The sequence below is a fragment of the Epinephelus lanceolatus genome, chromosome 22 (assembly GCF_041903045.1).
Source record: "Epinephelus lanceolatus isolate andai-2023 chromosome 22, ASM4190304v1, whole genome shotgun sequence".
In the NCBI taxonomy this organism is placed as follows: domain Eukaryota; kingdom Metazoa; phylum Chordata; class Actinopteri; order Perciformes; family Serranidae; genus Epinephelus; species Epinephelus lanceolatus.
The window spans coordinates 14,318,882-14,345,422 of record NC_135755.1 but is presented as its reverse complement, the minus strand read 5'-3'; the positions used below and the strand labels follow the sequence as shown (position 1 = coordinate 14,345,422).

The window sequence follows — 26,541 nt, the reverse complement described above, 5'->3', positions numbered from 1 at the left end:
GAAAACATGTTTGTAGAAAAAAGAAATTATTTTGGTACTATTAGTGCAGAAACACAGGGATCACTTGAAAACTTTACAATGATGACTAGCCTAAGCTTTGCACACATGTACAATTGAAGAGGTCACTTATGGCTAGTTAACGAGAGAAGGCAGTGATAAAAAAAAAAAGGAGTCAGCCTGTCAAATTAAAAGGACACCTTTTCTTAAACAGCTTAAACATCCTCAGGTGCATCAGGTGTGCAGGCTCAAAGACTCCATTGTGCACATAAATGTTTGTGTTCTTGTATATAGTGTTTTTTTTTTAATTGATGTTGCACCTTAATCCCAGAAAATCGCTCTCTTATTCTGCCTTGCACAAGAGGTGTCTGGTAAAATGATAATAAACTGGATTGGTTGATTGCTGTATTCACTCTTGTTTTATTCTGACACACAGAATCTGTATTTTCATCCATTAATTGTACATTTTCATCACTTTTGAGAATAAAACCTAAAACCACTGAAATGTTATTCAGCCAACAGAACAAAACTGCCCAATGCCCAAATAGTGAAAAAGAGAATACAGATGTCTTTGCATTTTAAATAGAGAAAAATAGAGTGTATGATATAAGACTGGGTATGATTTGTAAATTGCCTAAATAATTGCCAATGTACAGGAGATTCGGTACCAATACTCAAACAGTCCTTTTCTTTAGTATGCTACTTTGGGAAATATGAGCATGTTATAACTATTTCTTTATTTAAGGCTGGACTGCAAGACCTTTGTCTCCCCCTGTCAATAAGAATAATAACATAATGTTGACTTGATCTTATGACATATCTGCAGGTGAGTTCCCCATCGTCTACTGTTTTATTTTCTTGACTTGAATCCTTTGTTGTTTTTATCAAAAGCATTCAATTGCAAAACTTTTCTTGGATGTTTGTTAGGATTTTCCACCATAGTTTCAGTCATAAGGCTGATTTGTTTTTGCCATAGCCTACTCAAGTGGCCAACACTCAATTGTGTTGAGTTTCTCTGAAATGCAGTAACATTTAAATGATTCAACTAGCACACATAAAAAGACACAGTAAAAAAAGTACAAAATCTGGCTCCATTATAAGTCACAAGGTTCACAGACAGAACACAACAACACTTTTGCTAGACACCTTTTCCCCACAAAAACAACATACTAATGTCATTAGTATAAGCCTATGACACTTCCCAATTCATTAATTAGCCGAGCGTCCAGCAGACTTTTCCTCTACTCATACAGAAGCAGGATGAATCACACACAAGACTTCAAGTGCTATTTTGTGGGGGGGTTACTGTCTTCACAATTAATTGTTTCTTATCTATGAAATAAAAGTAAATAAAAGCTTTGTTTCAAACAAGGAAAATGGTTTTCATGGTTTACTAAAATATTTAGGAGGTCTGCGTCGCTGGAACTTGTAGTTACATTCGTGGGGAAGTGCTGGTCCCAAACAGCGTAGGCTACAGCGTATGCAGCAGAAGTACCAGCACAGGAAAGTCACCACAAACACTACAATTCCAGTATACTGCCACATAAATAGAGCTTCCCTGTGGTGACAGGCTTAATCAGCATTGAGTCAACTTGTTTGGCAAGGGCTTGAACATAACAGGCGTTCATTCGTATGTAAGTCCCGCACTCCAGCTTTAACAAAATATGGCCAACTGCTCAGTGCATCAGTGTTTAATAGAGAAATTTGTCTAACTAAAACATCGTCTAAAGTTACAAACGTTTCCTGATTTGGATCAGGTAATATCTGATCAAAGAATAACTTAACAATCCAAAGCATATGACCAGGCAGCGCATGTCTTAATCTCACATCAATCTGCTATTAAAAACACTCTTCTTCCTACACCGAACACCAGACAACGAAAACAATTGTCGCTGACACAATGAGTTGCTAAAATTACGGGTATTATATGCAAAGCAGACAGTAAAGTAACAAATCTTGTCTGTGGTCCTATAATATTTGAGATGCCGTGACCCAATTCTGTCTGTCTGTTGTCTTCAAAGCCAAACAATGGAGGCCAAGGAAGTCCAGCAAAATTGCGAATGGGCTGCTAAATCTGGACAGAGGCCTTGCCACTTGTGGTCGGAGCCCTCTCACACAAGAAATGTTGTTAAGTTGGGACTTAAATTCCAGGGTATTTCACTAAGAAAACAATGTTCACATGCAAGGAAACTTTCCACTCTTAACTGAGACTTCCCACGTGCTCTTGGGGCGCATAAATAGACAATGGAAATGGACAATTAAAATGTATAGTCTAGCCCACAAAAACAGACATTCACGCAAAGGCCAGACAGAGACATGAAGCTGCATGTACATTAATCCTGAGCCAGCAGACTATATGCATCTCACGCAGAATTCATCTATAAACCCCCCTCATTCATTTTACTTATGGTTGCCTTAGTGACAAGCCACAATAACAAGAAAGCACAAGCATCTGTCTACCATTCACAATTTCATTTACATTGCTCCATATGGTATTTTCCATCATTTCAGAACTCATGACCTCACAAAGACTGAAGATGAATCTGTGAGGTCTTGTTGTACCAAAAAGCAAACAAGTGTGTGTAGCATCACCAAGCACCAATGACACTATGGCAAATTCCTTGTACTTTAATTGACAATATCAAGTCACTCCTCTCATATACCTGCTTGGACTCTACGATCCCAAAATCCCAATCTCCTGACTATTCAAAAGATGAATAGAAATCAGTAGGTGATAGGGTCTTCTCTTACCAAACCCCTCTTCTTTGGAATAGTCTTTCTACCCAAGTTCAAGAAGCTAGCTCAGTTGACTTGTTCAAAAGTAAACACAAAACACATCTCTTCACATCAGCTCTCAACCTCACTTAGTTACCCAACTTATTCTCAGTCTGTTTGCTCATAGTTACTTATACATACTGTATGTTACATTTTTCTCTAAGTTTTTGCATTTGAATGGATTATAGATGATAAATATTCCGTTTGTAATGCTTTGTATGTAGTTTATCTCGCTTTTATCCATGTTTATGTGTTTTTCTAATGTTGTATATCGTTGATCTTACTATTTGTAAAGCCCTTTGAGGGATGCTTTGCGATATTGGGCTACAATAAACTTTGACTTTAAGTTGCCTGGGTCCAGACCTTCAAATCTGCCCATTCTACTAAGTTCGAGTTGACCAATTTGTCTGGCATCGTGACTGAAACAGCGGTTTCTCGGTTGAATTAAAAAAAAAAAAACGATTGAGTGTAGCAGGGGGACTACCAATGAACCAATCAGCGCCATGGGCGGGACTAATGCAGTAATCAGGCAGTTCGAAAGCAGTGAGCCGGAGTAAAAATGGCCATGGCGAGCGATATAGATAAGACAGACGCTGCTATTGAGGCTGTTCTAAATCGACATATCTTCTCAATATCACAGAACATAATAGTTTATTTTTACTTTCCTTTGTTCCACTCTTAACACCCATGCAAAACAGGCATGTTGGCATGGCTACACATCAGTGTGGACAGTAGACTGTATATAAAGATGGACAACATGACAACTCTCCAAAAGTGAAGCCAAAACATCTAGATCACCCTCTAGTGGCTGGCTGCAGTATAGGTCATATCCATGCCCCTTCCATTTTAGGGGACTGGGCATGGGCTAAAGTAAAAGTTTAGTTGGAACTAGTATTTTTTGTTTGTTTGTTTTTAAAAAGGGGTTGTCGTGTCATTTGACAGCTATGTGGGCCAATCAGTGTGCTTGCGATCAATGGCACTGTTCGCAATTGGTTGGATGAGTGTATGGGTGGGAATTTGGAACCACAAAGATCACCTCTGTGCAGACTCTGGCAGATGCAGATGTCGCAAGATGGCAGCTGTATCTGGTGTACTGTGGCTTCATTCTTGTGCAGTGGGAGAAAATGGAGACACGTTGTCCATCTTTATAAACATTCATTGGTGTGAACTTGGTGACGTCAGATTCAGGCAGATACGTGGGTCTCCAGTGACTGATTAGGGAAAATCAAATCCTCCTCCCACACTGTCATGAGTCGGAGTAGACACAATGTCAGACTGAAGATGGAAACAGAGGGTAACGAGTCAACGATTCTGCGTGATATCAGACATATATGAAGAAAAATGAGTGTCAAACTGTAAATAGGAAAAGTCCTCCCTGTTGAAGTGTCCCCAGGAATGACACTGGAACCCTTCCAGCTCTAAAAAAAAAAAAAAAAACTACTATTTCAGCTATTTATTATGAATCCGGAAGCTTTCAGCAGCAGGTTTCAGGCTTAAAATCCACTGAGAGAAATCACACAGCCAGCCTACAGACAGCTGTCACCTGGTTCAGTTTCTGCTCTGCTTGGAGATGCATTTTGCCGTCGTAGTATCAAAGCCTGAAACCAAGATGTGTCTGTGTTTGCAACGATAAGGGTCACTAGAATTTTCCAACCTCGATACATGGGTCACCTGCAGCAAAAAAAGTTGGGAATCCCATCCCCGTGGAAAGACAGGATGCTCTAAATCACACTGACAGACTTTCACTGAAGTCTGGTCTGCTCTCCAGCTGGATTGTGCATAGGGGGCTTGCGGTGGAGGGTTGGGGGGGGTGGAGTGGCTACTACACAGCTGTCCACCTACACAATCTCCATCTGGGGGGGAAACGGACCTCCGCGGACTCCCTGATCCCGAGAATGTGAAACTTCTGCAATGTGATGCAAGGCAATCTTTGGAGAGGAAACTGAGGAAGTTCAGTGGCTGTTCCATCGCTGTTTTGCCTGCTTATTATTCAATCTGACTCCCGAGGGAGAATGACCTCACTGCAATTGCTAGATACCTCTTATGGATTCCCAAGGACGGGGACACTGTCCTGCTCGCTTATTACAGACTCCGGGAACACTGGGATTCAACGGGAGAGCGAGGCAAACCGCTAAACAACTGTACAAACACAGGTTGGTCCCCGGTCTGGTGTGCATGATTACAGATGTCAGATGAGAAATGTTGTGATAAAAGACTGTGGTATGATCTCAGTACACTGGGGATAGCATCACACTCACAATGTGAACACTAACCAAAAAAGGGCCTGTTTTAATTTCCTTTTCAATTGTTGTGTCACCAAATTCCTCAGTGTTTTCACATGATTTGAAAGATCAGACATACATGCACATATACAGTACATGCATGTGCAAAAAAACACACCACCACAAGCATGCTCGTATACACACACTAATCCACGACACACACAGCCGTTCCCACAGTAGCCTCAGAGTTGGTGTTTCCTCGAGGGATTGTGAGTTCAGGGATGGTTTTTGCTGAACAGATTCCCTGACAGGCCCATCCAGCATGTGTGGCATGTGTGTGCTTGTATTTTTATGTGTTTCTTTATGTACTGTATTTGTTTGCGTGTTGTGTGCACATGTGCTAATCCAAATGAGAGTCACACACAAACTGAAAACAATTGTGGTGTCTATCGGCCTCTGTTGTCCCGCCAGCTCTCCACACCCAAACATAATCTCACATCATCGCAGAGAGAAATTTGGTCCTGGACGTAATATTCCACTAAAACACAACAATTTCTAGAGTTGAAGAGGCCGTTGTGTCAGAACAGGAGCTGATTGGTGGGTCAGGGAGCGAGAGAAAAAGAACGAGGGACAGATGCTTCTCTTCCAAAAAGCTGGCAGCTGCTCACTTCCTTCATCCTTAGCCGGTGACCTTTGACGTAGCGTGTGTCCCTCTTCATCACCTCCCACCAAATTGGAGAGATTTCAGTCAACAGCTCACACACACACACACACACACACAAACTGACCGACACACACAGAATGGGAAGATCAGAAAGTGAAAGGAAGTAGGAGGGAGCTGAAAGAGCACTGAAGAGGGTCGGTGAAAATATCCAGAGACGGATGGGGGTCACAGAGAGGAACAAACATGTTGGATTTGAAGAAGGGCAAAGGCCTTGAAAAAGATGCTGGAGGAAAGCACTTAGGATGCTAAAGGAGGGTGTCATTCCACCTTAAATTCCCATGGGCACATTTGTCAGTTTAAATTAAGTGTGAGAGAGAAATGGACGCACAAAGAAGTTAAAATATTTTAAGTGCAAGAAGTCAAGGCAGACAGTTTGCACTCTGTCAGCACTGGGCGAAGTTAGTTGCACACTACATCATGACCAAAGAAAGCTTTAAGAAGAATAAAAACAATATCATCATCCTTGGCTACAGGGTGAGTTGATAAAGGATTAATTATTGATTATTTTGTTTAAGAATTCTTCACGCAGTGTTGCACACTTTGCAGCCATTGGGCAGATTATGAGACGATGGTCCTCTGGGCACAAATGCGCAAAGGGCCCCGTCACCTCTAATACATGGGAGCAAGACACAGATTCTCTGTGGCTTTGCATCTCTTTGTAGTCGTTGTTTATCTTTTTGTGGTACTGTGTCTCCTTGTGGTTGTTTTGTGTCTCTTTGTAGTCATTTTGTGTCTCCTTTGGATTGTTTTGTGGTTGTTTTGCCCATTTCTGTAGTTATTTTGTGTCTCTTTACAGTTCCTTTATATCTCTTTATAGTCTTTTGGTGTCTCCTTGTGGTCCTCTTAACTTTCTTTCTGCTTGGTACGTGTTAGTTTAAGGGACATTTTGTAGGTGAAGGCCAGGGGGCCCCCTCCCTGAAGTTATTTCCTAGTAATACACCTCTAATATAACAATGGATATTCGCCCCCCAGGTTTTAAAAGTGCTGTCTTGCCTTGTCAGTTGTGGCAGAAATCAGAGTGACAGTCCTATCCCATGATTGTGTAGGAAAAACTGGTAGGATAACAATAAACGAATGAAAAAACAAACAAAAAAATCCATAAAATGTAATGAAAAAGTCATTTTCTTTTCACTATGTTTCAAAAATACAGGAATGGGCGAATCAGGAAATTGTTGCCATAAAGTTGCTTGGTCTATTGAAACATAATGGTATTTGTGGTAATAACGGTGACTGAAAATTAACTTTTTATTTATCCAATTTATCCAAAATAAATAAATAAATGTCTCCTGAATGAAAGGACTTACTTATTTTGTATCATAAATTAAATATCTTTTGGTTTTGGCGTTTTCGAAAACAACATACTTGGCTTTGGGCAAATTCTGAAATGAAATGATTAATGTTTACTAGGAAAAAAATTACCCAGAGCTGACAGACACAGCTATAAACAGTCAGGAATACACGCTGACAGTTTATGTTGCCGTGCCGCTGCTCAGTCCTCAAGCTGGGAATTAGATCAGAACAGATTTAACAAGAGGTGTTTCTGCTCTGCTTAATCCCTCTCTGTAAACAGCTCATTTACGTTTGGCACACCTGGTGACACGGCACAGAAGCTGGAGAGAGCCTCGGAGAGACGGAGAGAGGAGGGGGAAGCTGGTGAAGGTGGGGAGCAGGGATGAGGCGTAGCAGTGGAAGGCAATAAAAGAGAAATTGCGATGGAAAGAAAGATGGACAGAGGAGGAGTGTTAATGACACAGTGAGGTTCTGCTTCACACCACTGGCTGTTTCACGGCTCCTTGTTTTTCATGCTCTCCTGCAGAGGAGAGTCCTATTAGGCCCAGTTTATAGCCTCTCTGCCTCCTCGCTCCTTCATCTCTGTCTCTTTTTTTTACACACAGAGTGGCCTCACTTTATAACACAAGTCGTGTCTGCTTTACAACATCCCTGACCTACAAACACGGCAGCAGGAGTCATCAATTAAGGCTTTTTACAGACCTATATGTGTCGTTTAATGAGGGAAGGGAGGGTGAACCAGGGCTGGAACATGTGGCATTGAGGGAGGGTCTAATATGGATTTCAACGCTGCCTGTACTTTAAGACTGATGTATACAATCTGCTCTAGAGCAAAACTTCAAACACCAAATGACATGAAAGACTGTCCGAAAACACCTGAGGGCAGCTCAGACACTGGGCTCTTTTCACACTAGCAGGAAAAAAGGCATTTTTGGTGAGCTGCCAAATTTTCTTTCAATGGCTCAACCTCCTGTTGCCTTAATTCTCCCCCATTTAATCTTACATTTCACCTGTTAAAATATTACTGGGTTTATCTTAGCTTTTACCATCACTTCTATCTGTTAAAATAACATCATACTCTCAGAGTAACAGATTTGGGAACAAACCACTGTGTCCAACAGGACAAGAAACACGTGTTCTTCTGATTACCTAGCACCTTATGTGGAGGAGAAACCAAGCGGCAACTAGTCTCGCCACCAGACAATCAGAGATATCCACCTTCTGATAGTCTGGGGACACTCCTTTCTAAAGTGTGTTTAACACACCGGCGAAAACGGCCGGCAACAAAGCAACGCCTCTTGCATTTTTGAAAAGGACACGCCTTCTCGGAAACGTGCGCTCCTCCTTTTCTCGTCCACAATCAAACAAACACACAGAGAGCTTGATGCCGAGAGATTTAACTCCGTTTTATCAAACGTGTGCTCATCCGTGAAGAAAATATTTTTTCCAGCGGATGTCTTAGTTACAACATTATTGAGCTAACTGGAGTAGTGTCATGTCGTATCCGACAACGGGAGGCTTTTAACAGATGACGTCCTGATGTTAGCTTTGCTGCTGCTGTTAACTGTCCCTGTCAGCTGCAGCCACTGATGCTTTCTAGACATCGTGACTTCCCAAAACTGAATAAATACCACACATAGCAACACAAAACTGCTTTGCTAGCTCAATCATGTTGTAACTAAGATATCTGCTGGAAAAAATATTTTTTTCACGGACCGAGTTATTACCTATTACAGACACCGCTAACAGCTAACAGGGCTAATAGCTAACGGTTAGCCCAGCTAAACGTGCACACAGAAATAGTAATGTTTGTTCAATCATTGTGTTTATAGACTTTACAAAAATCGAATTAGTCCAAACGGTGATACAGTGATGTGAAAAATGTGATATATAGGCTATATATATAGCTAAAAGCTCTGCTGGTTTTCTACCCGGAAGTATTTGTAAACAACAAGGCGATTCCCTCTATAGTCCGGCCGGACGGATGAGTCATGGCCTTGTAAAAGATTATGTTTCTTTCTTTTAGTTGGCGAGAATGTGTCGCCGCAAATGCGACAAACACCCACTAACTTTGATGGCGTTTTCTGCGAGCACGGCTGAGACATTTTGTACTGCTACATGTGTTTCTAGTGGGACTATGTTTACAAGCACAAGAGTTCAGCGAGCCACCAAAGGACCGCCCTGCAGATTTACTATTGGTTCTGCAACATAGGGAGTTTTTTTAAACTCTGAAATTGTATCCGCCCATCTAAACACAAAATCAGGGAGAAAGTCATCAGTCTTTAGTTAAGCAAAGCGTCTAAAGACTGACTTATGAGTCTAAGCAGCAACATCCGGGCTGAAAAATGAAGCCAAAATGGGAAGTGCAAAAAACTGCAGTTCCTCTAATGGCCACTTGAGGCTGGCTCTAAGAGCGAGCCAATCCCCAAAGACCTACATGTTAAATGCCTGACATTCCGTAAGGAATAAACCTGTTTATAGTGTAGTTAAAAAAAAAAATGGTTTTGGTCTCTATTGCCAAGTTAAACGTTCTTGACAACTGTAAGGGATAAGATTTTTTATATAACACAACTATTTAGATTTTACTAAGGTTTAAAGTTAATTAAGGGCAGGCCACTTTGAAAGGAGAGGCATTAAACTGCAGGTTGCAGAACAATCATCATATTCATTCCTACCAGCAAACACAGGTTGAGTAATTGTCCATTTCTTTATCTTTCATTCAAACCGTACACAGCTTTCAGCAAGTTGCACACTGTCCTGCGCCACAGCAGTCAAAAACCTTTTGCCCTTTCCGGGGTGAAACACCTGACAGCAACAATGCTGTTCCTGCCATTATACACTAATGCTCAAAATATCAATACAACTCCACCCAATGTACATACACAGTAAATACAATGTCTCCTGAGGGCAATGACATATTTGGCTCTTACAACAGCTAATCACAACTTTACTTTTGTTGTCAACCCACTACTGATTTAAAATCCAACAATCAATCACAATGCCAGATTCATTTTCATAATCAGTGCACATGCACATCACACAGAAGCAAGCTAGCTTGGAAGATGGGAACGCTTACATTCAGTAGCTGGAAATATTCCCATTACTTTGACTGTGTCAGGAGGAAAGATGACAAGAACAATACTGTTCCAGGTAATGGTACTGAAGCTCTTTCCACTGCGAAAGCCTCCCGAAACAACTTCTATGACCAAAGGCACAACAATGGGAAGCTTCAGGAAAAACATCCCACCAAAGGTGAGCCCACCTTAGCTGCAGACGATTGCTGTAGCCCCACACCAAACAACCACAATTAGGTTAACCTTCAATGACTGCAGGCTACAAGAGTTAAAATAACTAATGAAGCTTGTGACTGGATGTGCGATGGATAAAAATGTTGCCTTTCTCCAAGTTGTTTAGACAGACCTTTGGGAAAGTACTGATCACAGGCATCAGAAGACCACCAAGTAAAAAACATTTGTAAACTATCTAACCTTAGCCACACTTAGCAGAGGTTACCCTGACATTCACACAGAGGCACACATGTGAAGTCAGAATTTTGTGGAGAAAGTAATATAACGAGGACTCTAATGATTACTGCTGGAGGGACTAATAAGTAAAGTGATAAGATTACTTTTCAAAACTGTAACCAGCAATGAGTAATAAGTTAAATCTTTGAGTAACAGGCCCAACACTGGTAATTATCCCTCGCTGCAAAAGTAGAAACTGAGCTATCCGTCAACATTGCATTTGTGATCAAGTAGAGTTTGTTTTTTTGCATTACAGTGCCACAGGGCTAAGGAGCTACAGCTGGTCCTCTTAAGGTGTTCACAGGTAGAACATATAATACAGTATACTTAATAAATACTTTGAACCTCACTTATCTGCCCATTTCAGTCCTCTGTAATCAAATTTTTATGTTTTATTTGTCTGGCGAGCATCCTATCAGATTATCACATTATGGGCTGTAAATCACTTTACAGTTGTGTTCCATATAAATAATCTTTATTACTGAGCTTATTAGTGGTGGTATCCCCCTGCCCCCATCTGTCTGGCACTGAGCCAGACTGATCTTTGCCCAGTCACTGAAAGCCCTCCATCCACCCACCACAAAAGATGCATGGCTCCGGGGTGAGGACTCGCCCTCCCTCTTTCCCTCTCTTTCCACTCTCTGCTCACCAAAGAAAAACACAAACTTCCATCCAATCAGTTTCAGCAGTTAATGGGGTTTGGGGGAGTCAGGGTGGTGATGGTGACCCCCCCAAAAATCCTCCTCAGCTTATCCTCAGGAAATCATAACTAGACCAGAACTGGGCCAGAATTCCTGTTGAGCAACTGCAGCTTTTATTTTCGCCACAGAAACATTGAGAAACAAGGAGTTGGACGGACTCAGACACACTGTACAGAAGCAGACAGTCTGCTGTGGTTATTGATGCTGTGGGGATTAGGATTTGTGCAGTCGGAGGAAATAGAGAGTCTTTATACGCATGTTTATGTAACATGTTGGATGAATTAGCCAAAGTCACCTCCTCTGGTAGAAATATATTTACTTTTGAAAACACTGAAGTGCAACTTACAACGACAGAGTAAACAGAAGACCAGTGTGTCAAGTATTAGGCTGCTTTCATCCGTCTGCTGGCAGCGGCGCTACTGACATTTTGGTAAATGACAAGGTATCTTGAAAACCACTGGCTGGAGTCCATAACATCTGCTGTAAATATTCATAGTCCCCAGATGTTGTATCTTAATGTTTTTGACCCCCTGAGCCTCCTTCAGTGCCATCATCAGGCCACAGTTTTTCCAGAATATCCAAATTCAATGGGCAGTTTGCCATGAAGTTTTCTGAGCAGACCTTCTTCCTCAGCAATAAACTCTTTTAGTGACTCCTTTGGCCTTTCATCCTGCAGAACCATTAGGAGAAACTTTATCTTTTGAGGATCAGTTCTGGTAAGAATAGCAAAACCATCATTCCATTGGTTTTATTGGGGATGTATTAAATATTGTAGGCTGAGAGGTTTCAGGACTTAGCCTATTGGTCTTTTATTCGTTTACTTATTTTACCAAAGCACCTCAATTAATTTAGCTTATTTAAATTAGGGCTGGACAATATTTTGATATATCAAGACGAATCAGGCCTGCGGAGATTCAATCACCACTGATTGCCACACAATGCATGCCGGTTAGTTCTGTGTCCAACTTAATCCCGACTTGCTCTGTTGTTATACAAAAGTGGACAGCGATAAGCTTATGAGAGCGAGGTGGCCACAGTTTTTAGAGCCAGGCGCTGCAGTTGCTCTCCACCAACTGCAAGACCCGGAGCATCGAACAGCTGATTGGTTTAGATGATGACTCAACAAGATGATGTTTTAGATAGGCTTTTTATTTTTGTTGAATTTTAGAGATTTAATTTTATTTGTCTGATTTTAAGGTTTATTCATTTTTTGCGCCCTCAAATTCACTGTTATCAATGTAAACTCAAAGAAGGTGGGCTGCAAACTGAGAGTTAAAAAACATCACTTGGAAGAAGATTGGCTCAGATTTCTGGTACATAGGCTATGACATGGTGCTGGTTATGGTCACTTAGCAACTTCAGGCACAACTTGCCTCCATGCTGTTGAAAGTTGGCACTGAGTAGGCACAAGTAGCACCCAGCACCCAACCACAGGTTGTCCAGGCGATGAAGGCGTGACATGTGTCCCAATCCTAAATTATTAAATCCACATTACTGATGATTCTCATTGCGTAAATATTTTGTAAAAACAGCAATAGGCAATCTCTCATTATCATCACATTATCAATATTGAGGTATTTGGTCAAAAATATCATATCTGATTTTCTCCATATCACCCAGCCATTTTTTGAAATTATTTTGGCCAACGATTTTACACTTCTATAAGTTGTTTTTAAAAAGTCTAGTTATGCATTTATCAACTTGGCAACAGCCAGGGACGGGGACTGAAGACAAGCTTCAGCATAAAAAGACTGGAAAACTACACACAATCATTGTTTCCAACAACATGCACTGATCTTTTTTTTCTGTCTTGGCAGACAGAATTGAACAACTGAGACATACAGAGACAACACACTTGGCAATAGGTAGGCTTGAATTATAGTCGCGTTACAAGGCAACACCCTAAATCCTATGAGGACATGAATTTCCACGTGGTTCTGTGTCAAAACAGAAAGAGGCATTCATCAGAGAGAGTTTATCAATTTACACTGTTTAATTAAAACGACAACCATCAACTGAAACAGATCCAAGCCAGCATGGATCAGCTCATGCCGAATAATCTAAGTCTCATTTATCCAGTCGTATGCTCAGAACTTCCCACACAGACAGCCCTTTCTGACAGGGAACTTATCAATGCTCTCATCAAGGCCAGACTCCATTGACAAAAATTGTAATTTTACTCTGCTTAGCACGGGAGATGCCGGTTTACCGCTGCCTCGATCACTTAGTTTGTGTTATTGTGTGACTTTGGTGTTTTAAAGGGTTCACACACAGTTACACAAACACACTAACTGATCGAGGCAGTGGCAGACCAGAAGCTCCTGGGTTTCAACGACGTAAAATGCCTGTTTTCGTCAACAGAGTCTGTCTTAAAGAGAGCAAATATAAGATTCACTTTCAGTTCAGTTCTCTGTAACAAAGAGCTGTATTTTTGTGAGGTACTGAGCATATGACTGGAAAAAATGAGACTTGGATTAAACAGCACGAGTTGTGTGAGAGTTTGTAAACAGATGTTTTGATGTAATTTTGCTGTTGTGAAACGCTAACCCCCTTTTACTTTAAGTCATCATGAATCACGAATCATAAAATCATGAGTCATCGCTTTGAGGGCATGCAAGAGAAACAAAGTTTTATTCATAAATTCAACATAACACCAGGTGGGTTAACAAACAAATTGTCCTTTAGAGGGCAAAATGGCCAAACTAGAAGAGAAGCATATAAACAAGAGAAATAAAAACCAAAATCAGACAAAAAACATATTCTTTGTACTACTGTAAATGCTAAAACTGAATCCACTGCCATGTTTACAAAGAGATCACAGTCTTACTATCAGAGCAGCTACATTAACATTCATTAAAGAGTAGTTTTCTTAAAACAAATCAAGTGTGAACAGAAAGCATTTTAGTGTATGTAAATGTGCCGATGATTTAAAAGCTGACTGTAATCTATTATGACTACAGTATGCAGTGTCTGTACTCTCTCAGGTGATATAAACAAGCAGGGCTCTGCACCACTGCCAGGCATCTGGTATGTGTCAGATCCTTGAATGTGGTTTATTTTAATAGGTCAGAGGTGTGTGCACGCAAAGCACGCCACAAACATGTGGCCGCGCATATGTGTTGATCCCTGAGTAGTGTACACTTGTGCATAACAATGCAGAGTGAGATGAGCTGCAGAGTGACTGTGATGGTGATAAGCACCATCAGAAAAACATTTACACTGGAGACCTCTGAAGTAAAGAAACAATGACTGCAACATTCCTTCCATTTCAACACTTTTCACTTTTCCTCCTTAGCATTTAACAAATTCCCCCTCTCTTGTTGTGGTTTTAATTCGTCAATTTAATTTATGTCCACCTCGAGGCTTCCCCTCCCGGGATCTCTCGGTCATTCACATCCAGACCACAAATATTAACAGCGCAGACACAGTGGATGCTTCTTCCTTGCGACAGACACGAGGAAACATCCCCACACAGAGATGGATGTGTTCAGGATCGAGTTGAAGGTCACTGCTGCCACGCGTCTCCTCTCGGGATCAAGAGGCTTTTATTGACTAAATATTGTCAACATTGAGCAATTCTTCCAGTATCAGCTCTGAGGAGGGTTTGTTTTGATAGACTCACAGCATTCCAGTCAAACGTCCATATCTTGATACAATGAAGGGTGAGCCAGTTTACCACATTTTAGCGAATCACAATCAAAGACATCCATCAATAAACAAAATATTGTGAATATTTCAGTGGAAGACAACAGACACAAGGTTAGGCTCTTAACAATTTTATTGCCTCACAGAGAAAATGAACAGTGATAGACGTAATAATGAGCATAAAAGTTCATTCTAGTGTTTTTTGGAGCTGTCAACTGCATCTCACAGGCTTCATCAGTGTTTTGAGTTTGCTCAGTCAGTTGTCATAGAGATGACTCGATTGTCATAACACCATACTTACTGAGATCTCAGCCATTTCCCATGACAACTTAGCAAACTTCCTCTGCTGATAAGACCATATCATGCAGTTTAAGGCTCTAAAAAACATAGTACATAGATTTTAATTAAGATTTTTCTGTCCTGACTTGTACTGAGTGGCTACAAAATGATTCACAGGCAAAATTAGCTTTTTCTTTTGGGAAACAGTACTGTAGTCTACATGATATGCGTGTATACACTGTTTACCCACTAAAGTACTCTTCGGACGGGATTAGTTTTACATAGGGATGTGGACTAATGTCAGACTACCACAGGATGTCTGTAACATAAATGTCTGATTCGCATGGGACAAGAAATCTCCGTAATTCTACCAGAGATGGGAGTGGTAACTTGGTTTTTTGGCCTGACGTCACCTCCCTGTCGGCATGTGCGTGCTACATTGCTTCCTGTATGTGTTATGTTTAGCTGAAGGACAATAATAATTAATGAGTAGCCCAATATGAAATATTGCCCATGATCAGGATTGCGTGTACACAACGATTAGCATTATGGATTTATATTAGGCCTACCTAACACAACCAGAAGTCTCGTGGTTCAGAAAAGTGCTTTCTTCTCGACCTTTTTGATTGGTCTCCCACGTAGGGCTATGCCATCATTAGAAGAATGTCCACTATCATGACTGCCGACAACACCGAATGCTTCTTCAAGTGCCTCCATCATCGAAAAAATGTGGAAAACTAGTTGTAAACGCGGAAAAATGTCGCCGTACTTTTTACTGACATTATCCATAATGATTACAGACATGGTGCATTCGGACCAGGAATCCCATATATGCACTTAAAAATGTGCACAACACAATTTGTGACAGAGCTTTCACTTGAGCTATTTGTTTTCCCAAACACAGGGTAAAGACATGCCAGGTCATCAAAGTGTACCCACTACAATAAGCTAGACTACACTGCTGTTGGCAACTATTAACCTTAATAAACAGCTGTATCCTAGATGATAGTAACATATAGGATATTAAATTTCCCAACGGAGCATTCAATTAACTGGAGGGTTAATTAGTCTATACTGTGGATAGAACTGCAATACCAAGGAGTGTGTGAAGCTCCTCTTTATCAATGCATGACGTCTAAAGAAATTCTTGCTCATTTAAGCAGCAAACCCAAAGAACACTGACCACATTTACATGCACATTATTATTCCATTATTACTCCTGACACGACAATATTCTGAATTTGACATGGGTCATGTAAACACCAGTTGTTTGAAACGGCTTTGGCTGCTACAATGAACGAGTTAGACTTGGCTTTTTCTCTAAAAGAAGAACAGAAGACGGCGCTCAAATCTTTCCTGTGCAAGAAGGACGTTTTTGCTGTTTTGCCGACTGGATATGGCAAGAGTCCAATCTACCAGTTAGCTCCACTGGTAGCGCTCTGGATACGTCACCCCGGGTATTGTTCTGATTGGTCGTAGTGTTATCAAATTGCGTGCAGTGATATTTTCAAATGCATGCTTGGTGCCGCCCCTCGAGTTGTAATTTTCATTACTCATGGCCAGACCCTAAATCTTTCTAAATTTGGGTCTGGATTTCCAGGCTAGGTTTCAGAGGCATTCTTTAGACATGTATACAGCGCAGTCAGGACATACATCTCTATTGGGGTTTTTACCACAGTTTAAGACACAAAGCCTCTTGCCCTTTTACGAGGCAGTGTAATCGCGGTGCATTGTATACAAACAAACTAGCCAACAGTTTGCTGTGAAGTAGAGATGCATCTCCAAAAGAAAAACCCACATTACTGGTCAGAAGGAGAAACAAACCTACTTTTAGACATTATGAAAGACTTAGATATCAACAGGTTTTTGGATATATCACAACGCAGACCTTTTCAAGAATATAAGACGCATGTCATTGGAGTGTTTTATGATGATTGGAGTATGCACGGTTGCATGTAAACAGGAATATTCGTGGAAAATTTATTTACATTAACCATGTAAACAGCTTAGTAGGAATATTGTCTTTCAAGGAAAACGGGCAAAAAGACTATTTTGTGTACGTTAACATAGTCATTGAAAAAAATATAGTATCTCCCACTATAACCTACAAACATTATCTTATATCTCTATATCAGCCTGCAAAGATTTCCCCCTGATCTTTCTTCTGTCATCTCACCTGCCTTGCTTTATCTTTCTATTCTCTTTCATTTCTTTCATGCCTCCATGCTGTCTTCTGCTCTCTCTTCCCCATTCATCCCCAGCAGTCGTCCTCAGCAGAACAAAGCCTGTGCTGACACCACATTAACACAGTCCAGACCTCCTGTCACTCTCCCAGGCTACAGAAGAGGCTGATAAGCCAGAATGTGTGACAGGAGGAAAGCATGTTGCCCTCCCGCACCCCCACTTCTCTCACTCCATTTATCCACTTCCCCATTCCTCTGGTGATCCTCCGTCGTGATGCAGATATTGCGAGCTTGAGACTGGAATTTGAATGGAGACAACAATGTCCTGTTTGGCCTGTCAGAATAGACCAAACTGTGCAGGAACTGGGTTCATCATCCGTTTCTATCTGCTGGGATTCCAGTCGTGTTTTGTGGAAGAGGCTGTTTCACTTGGCTGTCGACAGATTCATAAACAACACTGCTGTGCGCTGTAGGGATTTGGATAGTGTTTCCAGCAGAGCCCCTCAGCCAATGATAATAATAATCCACTGACAGGCCTAAGGTTGGGTCATATTATTTTCAGATGTGTCAAAGACTGTTAAATGTGAGAAAACAAAGTCCAAAAAGAAGAAAACCTCTCCAAACTTCAGTCTAGACAACGAGACCACCTGAAGACAGACACCGACCATCAAGCTTATGTAAGCCAGAGCAACTTCTAACTCTGGCTGCGTCTGTCTGCCACTCAAGAGCCCTGGCATTGCTGACGCAGACCGTGTACCCATAATTCACCAAACACCTTCGGTTCAGCCAAGCCCATTGAGGTTAAAGCAACAGAATATTAAAGCGAAACTCTGGATTTTTCTGAAAACAGCAGGAGGTTTGTCGAGTTTTCTTGTATGTTTCTTGGTTACGTATTGCTCCCACCACAAATCTAATTGCTTTTGGAGCCACTACTACATCAAAAGAGTTATTAGAGAATAAAACCTTCAATAAATGTAGTGTTCAAAAACATATATGAGGGTGTTTCGCACCACTTAACAAAACCAACACTAAGATGAACAAGTCTGCCAATGTATCCGCAACAGCAACTCCACAGCCTGTGACGTCGCACCATGTCAGCTCTGTAGCATGAGGCTGACGACTCGTAGACAATTTGGTGACCCAAACAAAATAGCCAACTCCTCTCCCACGAGACATTGTTATACGAGTGAGTGAGAGACAGACAGAGGAAGCCGTCCTCGGTTTTGCGGTTGCAGCGCCTCGCTGTGTCCTTCCTTCCTCGAGCCGGCCGAGCCAACTCTGCAGTCTGCTCTCTGCTATTAATTAAACCATTAAAACAGATTAATAAGCAGAGTGGGGCTCCAGTCTCGACAACATCTGATGAGAATTATGGAGGCGTGCTTTTTGGCACGATGACCCCGATGCCCTTTCCTTTGGCTCTCGCTTTGAAAATTCTCCTCCCTCTGCCACTTTCTTTTCTCTCTGTGCGACTTTTAAACTCTGTTCTGAATTATTTAAACTTATTTGTCACTCAAATTGCCTTTTTCCTTTCTTCTCTGCCTGTTATCTAAAACATGTGGGCACACAGAGGAAAACCTGGAGGGCAAATACAACCAGGATTATGGCCCATTGTTTCCTATTATTAGAGCAGATTGCTGTCCAGATTTCTGTGACCGTTTCCTCTACAGAGTGCACTCAGCCTTGATTTTCTCCTTAGTCCCCTGCTCCCTCCCACCTGCCTCCCCTGCACAAAGAGTGAGCTGTCTGAATTACTGAGATTTAACACTGCAGTTACATTAACGCACACACACCAGCCCGAGCATCTGCTAGTTCTGCTCTCCAACAATCACACAGTTTCTCTCTGACTTTAGTGATTATATATTCAGTAAAAATAATGTATCAACCCTTAACCTGACGCTCTAATGACTGAGACCACCTGCATCACATTGCAGCATTATGCTGTGTAACTTAGAGATTTAACAGACCTCACAATGGACATTTCAAAGACAAATTAATGTGCAATTAAACAGGCTGCTGGCAAGTGTTTCAACTTAATTGTCTGCAGTGTTGGATTGATTTTAAGCAACACGCTCAAGCAAAACAAAATGAGTGCATTACAAAGTTCTGCAGGGAGACATTCCAAAACAATAAAAGGCTGGATCTGAGGGTTTCCCCACATAAAGAACAGGCCTCCGCCTCACACACTTTCACTCAGCAAAGACATGTCTGTGTGCAATAATTAAAGATGAATATCTGCTCGTCTTATTATACTAATTAAAAAGATTGTTTTTATTATTTTTGATTGTAGGAGTGATCCCAGCCAACTCCTGGAAAGAAAGCAAGAATGCCCCTGAATTTTGATCAGTTTTTTGGGGAGTTTAATTCTGGTTTCACATCACTGACCCATACACTTGGCTCTAAAATCCAGCTGATTAGTGTGAACACTGTGTACTGTTCCCAGCCATGGTTCATCAATCCGTGACTGAGTCCAAGGTGGTCTCGAGTATAGTTTGTGTGTACTCTAGTACGGTATGCATCAGGAACTGTACCAAAACATGAAAGTGCACTGCTAAATAAAGGACCAGCGTGTAAGATTTAAGGGAACTAAGTGGCATTCGTCAAATGAGAACTGCAGATTGCAGCCAGCAGAAACTTCTCCCAGTTAGAATTCCCTCAGTGTTCACTGTTCAGGAGGTTTTACCAGGAGCCTAACTATCTACAGACATCTCTTCCTCTCCAAAACAAACGGACCAGGTGATTAAAACCAGTAAAAACACTGAATAAAGCAGTTTCATGTTAGAGAATGAATGTTTCTCCTACACTCTCATTGCAGAGGGGCTGCTAACTACGCCTGCTGATGCAAAAACATGTGTAAATGGCCCTGTCTAAAGCCAGTGTTTGGTTTGTCCATTCTAGGTTACTGTAGAAAAGAAATGGCGGTGCGACAAGGCAGATTCTGTGGATGAGGACCTGCTCTCTATGTAGATGCAAACAGCTCATTCTTTATTTTTCTTTTTTGGCTTTTTAGCCTTCATTAAATAGAATAGCTGCCAGAGAGGGAATGACGTGCAGCAAATGGCTGCAGGTTGGAATCAAATATGCTGCCACTGTGGCGAGGATATAGCCTTTGCACATGGGACACTTGCTCTACCAGGTGAGCTACTGGGCACCCTATAAACAGCTCATTCGAAGGTAACTAAGACATAACTATTCTTCTCAGGTGATTATACACCAAAGAAAACATAGTTATTATATCATATTCAATTTCTGCCAATATGTCCTCCTAAATCCTGCACACTGGACCTTTAAAGTGACTACAAGGAGTTTTTAACCGCTCCTGAAACTGTCTCAATTAACACTGATGCCTCTCTATCAGACTGCAGCGCAGCCGGCCATGGACAGGCCCAGATCCAGCTTTGCTGCCGCCCTCGACCTGCAGCCAAAACTCCAGCTGCAAGCAGTAGTGCCACGCCCGACAGCAGCAGCTCCTCCTTTGGCCAGGAGCACAGCTTTGTCTCACTAAAGCGCCGGCTGCTGCTACATAGTGTATGGTCCTAAAAGCAGCAGTGTCCGTCTGCACAATAAAACTGTTTTGTAGATGATGCTGCAAGCACACTTGGGTACGCAACAACATTAGTAATGTGAGAGTTGAGCAACGGGAAAATGGAAGGGGGGGGGGGGGGGGGGGGGCAGTTGTATTCTGCACAAACAGTGGTACCTACTGGAGTTTATTACATCATGTTAAAATAACATATTTTGAGAGTCTAGTCTAAGAGTCTAAGAGAGATTATGAGGATAATCTGAGGAAGATGATGGCAAAGGTAAATGTCGGTGTTTAAGAGAAAGGGAAGAGGAGAGAAAGCCCTCCTACATCCCATATTTTCACTCTCCATTGAACTCTGCTTTTGGGTCTATAATTTTAAATTTACGTCCATACTTTGAACATTGCTACAATTTCAGCTTGAATTTACAAGCTAATGCATCCGTATAATTTTCCAAACCAGTGAATAATTCCATATGTGTGTGCACCACATTAATATATGCATGGACATGCCTGTGATTGCATCTAAGATTTACTGTCTACGGTTATGCACAAATACACAAACACAAACTTATGAATGCAACTTTCGCTGAAGATCTTATCTGAAATGATGTTTGTGTACAACCATAAAGTTTTAAGTCCAAATGCCCTGACATTATAAATAAACAGTAGTAAGGAACAACAGGGTAAAAGCCAGAGTGCTCTGGCAACAGATGAAACAGATTTTTTTAGTTCCTCAGATGGATATGTATGAAACAGAAGTGGGAGGCAAAGCAATAAGAGCCACAGGGAAAAAAGGCAGTTTGTTTAAAATGACAGCAGCATTTTCGGCACATGTAGAGAAGAAAGTAAGGGCTGTCTGAGGAAATAGACGGCAGAGAGAGGGAACACACACAAGATAGTGATCTGCCCTGTGGACAGCTTATACTGCGTTAAGTGGTCAGGCTGCTTATTTAATTTTCACCCGTAGTGAGCTCCGCATGATTTGGATGAGACGCTGACAGGTAAAGGAGACGAGGGCAAGGACGAGGAGACGCCGTAAGGAACTCCAAATGTAAAGCACAGACATGTTGTTTTAGTGCTGCAAAAACACTGTTGGTCAAGTTATGTAAAGTGGGAAAAATAAAAATAAAAAACAGCTAAAACGTTTTTTTAATTTTGTCTTTGTCCTTTGTCAAATGTCCTTGTTATTTTTTTTTCAACCACATCATGTTTGTGTTTTTTTGTCATCACGTTTTAGTTGACTAAACATCTGTTATGTTAGTCAAAGAAAACCTTAACTATTCTAGTTTTATTAATGAAAACTTTTTTTTTAGTCATTAGATTATTTTAGACATTTCAGTCAATCTAGTCTAACCAAAACCAAAGATTTTGCCATTTTAGTCAAACTTATTTCACATTAGATTTTATCATTATCTGATGAAATACACAGCTTGAATGATAAAGTATGCAGCTCCATGTTCTGATTTGTATATTGGTTTTAAACCAACACGACTGAGCCCAGATGTTACCTTATTTCTTTCTCCCAAGCCCTGCTGTTGTCACTGTTAATTTTAACTAAAGTAAGTTACTCTGAGTCCTCCTGACTGTCCACATTGGGACATTCCCAAACTGGACCCTCCCCACACCCACACTCACTCCGTCATGGAGTGTGACTCCATTTGTAGTCACCTTCACAGCTGAATTGAAGGATTTTAAAGCCCTGTCAAGACATGGACGGAGGTAGCTTCTGACTTTAGTGCTCTCACACAAAGTTATGAATGATAATTTTCAGTAGGATCTCATGTGTCATTTTATACCAAGTAGAGCATCTTTAACCATGCACCTCCCTAAATGCATACACATAAAAAAATACAGAGTAGCTGCTCAGGCTTCGAGCATTTTAGGATGATTTATCTCCCACTTGTTCCACCTGTCAAGTCTAAGGGTGAACTCGTCAAAGTCTTATTTGGTATCAGTGTTCTACCAATAAGAGACAAATTGCCAGTAAGATTTTAAGATAGTGACTGTAGAGAGAAACGAAATTAGGGTGAGAGTTTGCTAACAAGGCTGAGACAGAGGTCCTTCTGTCCTACCTGTGCACTCGTGCTGCAGACCCTTGCCGTAGTATCCCTTCTCACAGATGCAGTCGTACTGTCCGGTGTGCGTGCCGCACTTACAGCTGGCCATCACGTCGCAACAATCCATGCCTGCTTCACACAGAGAGGAGCAGCGCGACAGATCTTCCTGGATGTAGCTGCCTGTCGGGAGGTCTGAGGGTGGGAGACAAACACAAGGGCAGGTTGAAATAGGATCAGATTTCACCACCTGGCAATCAGATAATTTGATTTAAGTGTGCAGTTGTTACAAGGAGGGGTCCCTGGCACAACTTAATTAATCGCAAGGTGCATGAATGAGGGATAGCAGTCATAAAGGGTAAAGAGTCCTGGAGTCCTGAGCCTATGGCAGTACGTTGGCAGGTTCTGTACTGTATGTCACTGACTACAGGCTGAATTAAACGCAGGCTTTCCACAGACATTCTCTGCTCAAGAAATAAGAGAAGAATGTGAACAGACACCTTAACCACAGAAATGCAGACATAAAAATCAACAGTGCCTGCAAGTCACATATGTAAAACTGACTGAAAGCAAACTGCATTGTTCTTGTTCCAAGTATAAAACTGCTCCAAAACACAGTAGTCACTAACAAAAGCACATAAATCACAGCTGAGACATTTTGCAAAAGAAATGGATTTGGGACTGTCAGGAGTTGGGCTCTGGGTTTCTGTTGGAAAAGAACCGTTGCGGGTCCTCGTGTCCAAGAAGAGTTCAATATCCTGGAGAAATTCTGATCAAATTTCATGTGTTTATGGAGCTTAAAAACAATTGACAGGACTTTTACGTCAAGTAAAGAAACCAGAAACCTATTGACTGTGCGCTCCAGATCATCCTGGAGATGTAACCACTTCAAAGATTGGTGAGTACTTGCCATATTTCTGTGTTTGCTGCCTTTTTACATTTCTTTACACAGAAAAGACGTGTTTTATATCGTGATATTTACTGGAAATGACATACAATAAAGCCAACAGCAATTAGGTCGTTACAAGCGATGGTCATTTACCAGAAACTTTCAGCTCCCTGGTGATCTCCCTCCAGCCAGCTGCCACCTTACTTGGGTTTTTAAAGTGAAATGAGGAGGCGTCAGATAACTCCTCATTTCAACTTCAGCTGTTCCTGCTGCACAGTGCTTGCAAGCAGTTAGGACATTCCAATAGAAAACAATGCAGTCAAACTAATTTCGTTGCTGACACTCGCTCACGTCGCAAATTGTTTTCAGTGAACATCATGTCCACAGAGATTTAAATATGTATTAATATTTAATTAAACATTAATATGACTTTAAGAGATTGTACCAACCAAAAACCAGTAATTACAGGATAACGTGTGTCCTGGCTCGGCCACCAGGAAACTTAAAATTCATTTCTATGAGTCAACATGCTCCTGTTATTTTCCTCTTAAAGGGAGAGCAGAGAGGGCCACAGAAAAAGAGAAGAGACATCTCTGGTGGATTTGATCCTTGGCCAGAGAGAGCGGCTCAACATGTGGCTCCATGTTTGAAAACCTGAGTCAGCAGAGGCGTTGGGCAGACTTCAAGACAGAAGGACCGGAGGCTGAGCTGATAGCACGATGCGTGCTGGCTTTCATTCTCACGGCCCTATCCTCGTCTCACTGATCCGTACGACCGCATCGTCTGTCTGGGATTTCAGAAGCTGTCTGTGAGACGACACATATACAGTCTGCGAGTGTATGTGCAGGATTTATAGCTTTCTACACACTCAAAGCTGTACTCAACTGTGCTATTTTATGGTGATATTTTAAGTTTTAAAGCCATGACTGAGTCCGTCTTTGCGCCAAATTGTGGGAAGTCCCCCTCAAAGTGTGGGAAAAGGGCCTCGCTCTGTCCAATCTGCATGGAAGTGTAGCCTAATGGCTGTTGGCAGTACATAACAGAGGAGACCATGTGAAATTCACGTTGTCAGATTCCATCTGAAATATTATCTGCTTCCTTTTAAGTAAACATTCACTTCTAACAGGGTCAAATCCTTCACTTCAAAAATATTGCTAAAGGTCAAATGGTGACGATGGGAGCACTGAGGCTTCAAACAGAAAAAGAGTAGTCATGGTAGCTTCCATTTACCAAAACACGGGATTTGATGTAACTCTCTTTTGTTCAGCTAAAATAGGTCAAGTGGGAAAGGGGTGATATCTAATATGTCTTTACAGTTGTGAGGTGACAACACAGATGTTTCTTTACATTATCATCACCTCCGGAAAGGATCTGATTCTGTCTTTGAAAGATCTTAAAAAAAAAAAAAAAAAAAAAAAAAAACCTGCACCATCAGAAAGAAATATTACCATTACAACAAATCAGCAATCCTCATCCCTCCTTCATACCTTCATGCAGTGCACGCCGAGCCAGGGCCTCAAACTCTGCAAAGTTGTGCACCAGGTAGCAGTGCTGGTCCTTGGGGTGCGAGGCCATGTCGTGGAGCTCCCTGATGTTACCCTGCCAGATGCCCAAAGTGAAGATCTCGACACTACGTTCCCTCAGAGCTGCCGCCACTGGACGAGGGTCGCCGCCGTTAGAGTAGCCGTCGGTGATCAGGAAAATGACCTTGGTGGCATTAGCACGGGAGTGACGGAGGATTTGCTGTTGGAGAAGAAAACAAAGTCGTTAAGTTAGAGAGTGACTGACTGAATTTTCAAGTTTCCAATTCAAATCTTTTGATAATCAGATTTATACTAATTTTGCCTCATGCTGGTTCAACTTTAAGAGGAACTTAGATGTTGCACTTTCAAAGAACCAGAAATATTAAAGGGACCGTTAGGATTTTTTTTTTTAAATGGGGTTGTATGAGGTACTTATCCATAATCACTGTATTACCTACAGTAGATTGCGGTCTGCAACCCCCCTTGTTTGGAGAAGAAGGCAAGGAATACTGAAACAGAAGCTAAACAATGTACTGCTGTGGAGGAGGGCAGCAGCAAAACATATTTTAGTCACCTAAAAAAGAGGCCTACCTTAAAACATCTTTTCTAGTTTAACTGTAGGCTATGTTTAGAATATTTTCACTGCTTTGCCTTGCCATCAACCCACCTTTCTGATGGGGACTGAAGCCATTATCTGTGCTCTCTTCAAAGCCACCACACTCCTTTAACAAAAACAGTGGTTTTAACTTGCAGAACACATAAGCTGCTGGTTGAGCAGTGCCCTAATCAGGTGGTTTGTTTGTATTATCGTGTGACTTTAGTGTTTAAGTGTTAATACGGATTCACCAATGTCAAACCATAACAAAAATTAAGGCTGGGTTAAAAAGCGCTGCAAAGCACCCTGATTTCTCTGCGCCAGTGTTAACTATGGTTATTCACAGAGCAAGCTCAAAATCTGCAGCAATAGTTTCAGCTTCTAGTCTATTTTTTCTGTGAGCTGGAGGGGAATCTGCCATGAAAACACACTGATACTTTATTTTCAAATGATGTCAAGGCTATATTTAATATGATATGTATGATTGGGTTATGATAAATGGTGAAATAGGCAACCAGTGCATCCACATGTTTGTCTGTTATGTCAAAAAAGAGCACAAGAGAGACGAGCACACACATAAACACAAGCAGACAGAAAAACAGCTTGACATGTAATTA

General features: G+C 41.4%; 1 protein-coding gene across 4 annotated transcripts in view; it reads right to left on the bottom strand.

Annotated features, from left to right (window-relative positions):
- Window positions 1–26,541, bottom strand: part of svep1 (sushi, von Willebrand factor type A, EGF and pentraxin domain containing 1) — a 137,329-nt gene that overhangs the window by 72,987 nt on the left and 37,801 nt on the right. For all 4 annotated transcript variants that reach the window (XM_078164867.1, XM_033609811.2, XM_078164866.1 and 1 more), the window contains exons 2-3: window positions 25,294–25,549; window positions 22,936–23,112 (exon numbers count right to left, since the gene is read on the bottom strand). In XM_078164867.1, the coding sequence (XP_078020993.1) occupies window positions 22,936–23,112; window positions 25,294–25,549 (433 nt within the window). The remainder of the gene's footprint in view (window positions 1–22,935; window positions 23,113–25,293; window positions 25,550–26,541) is intronic.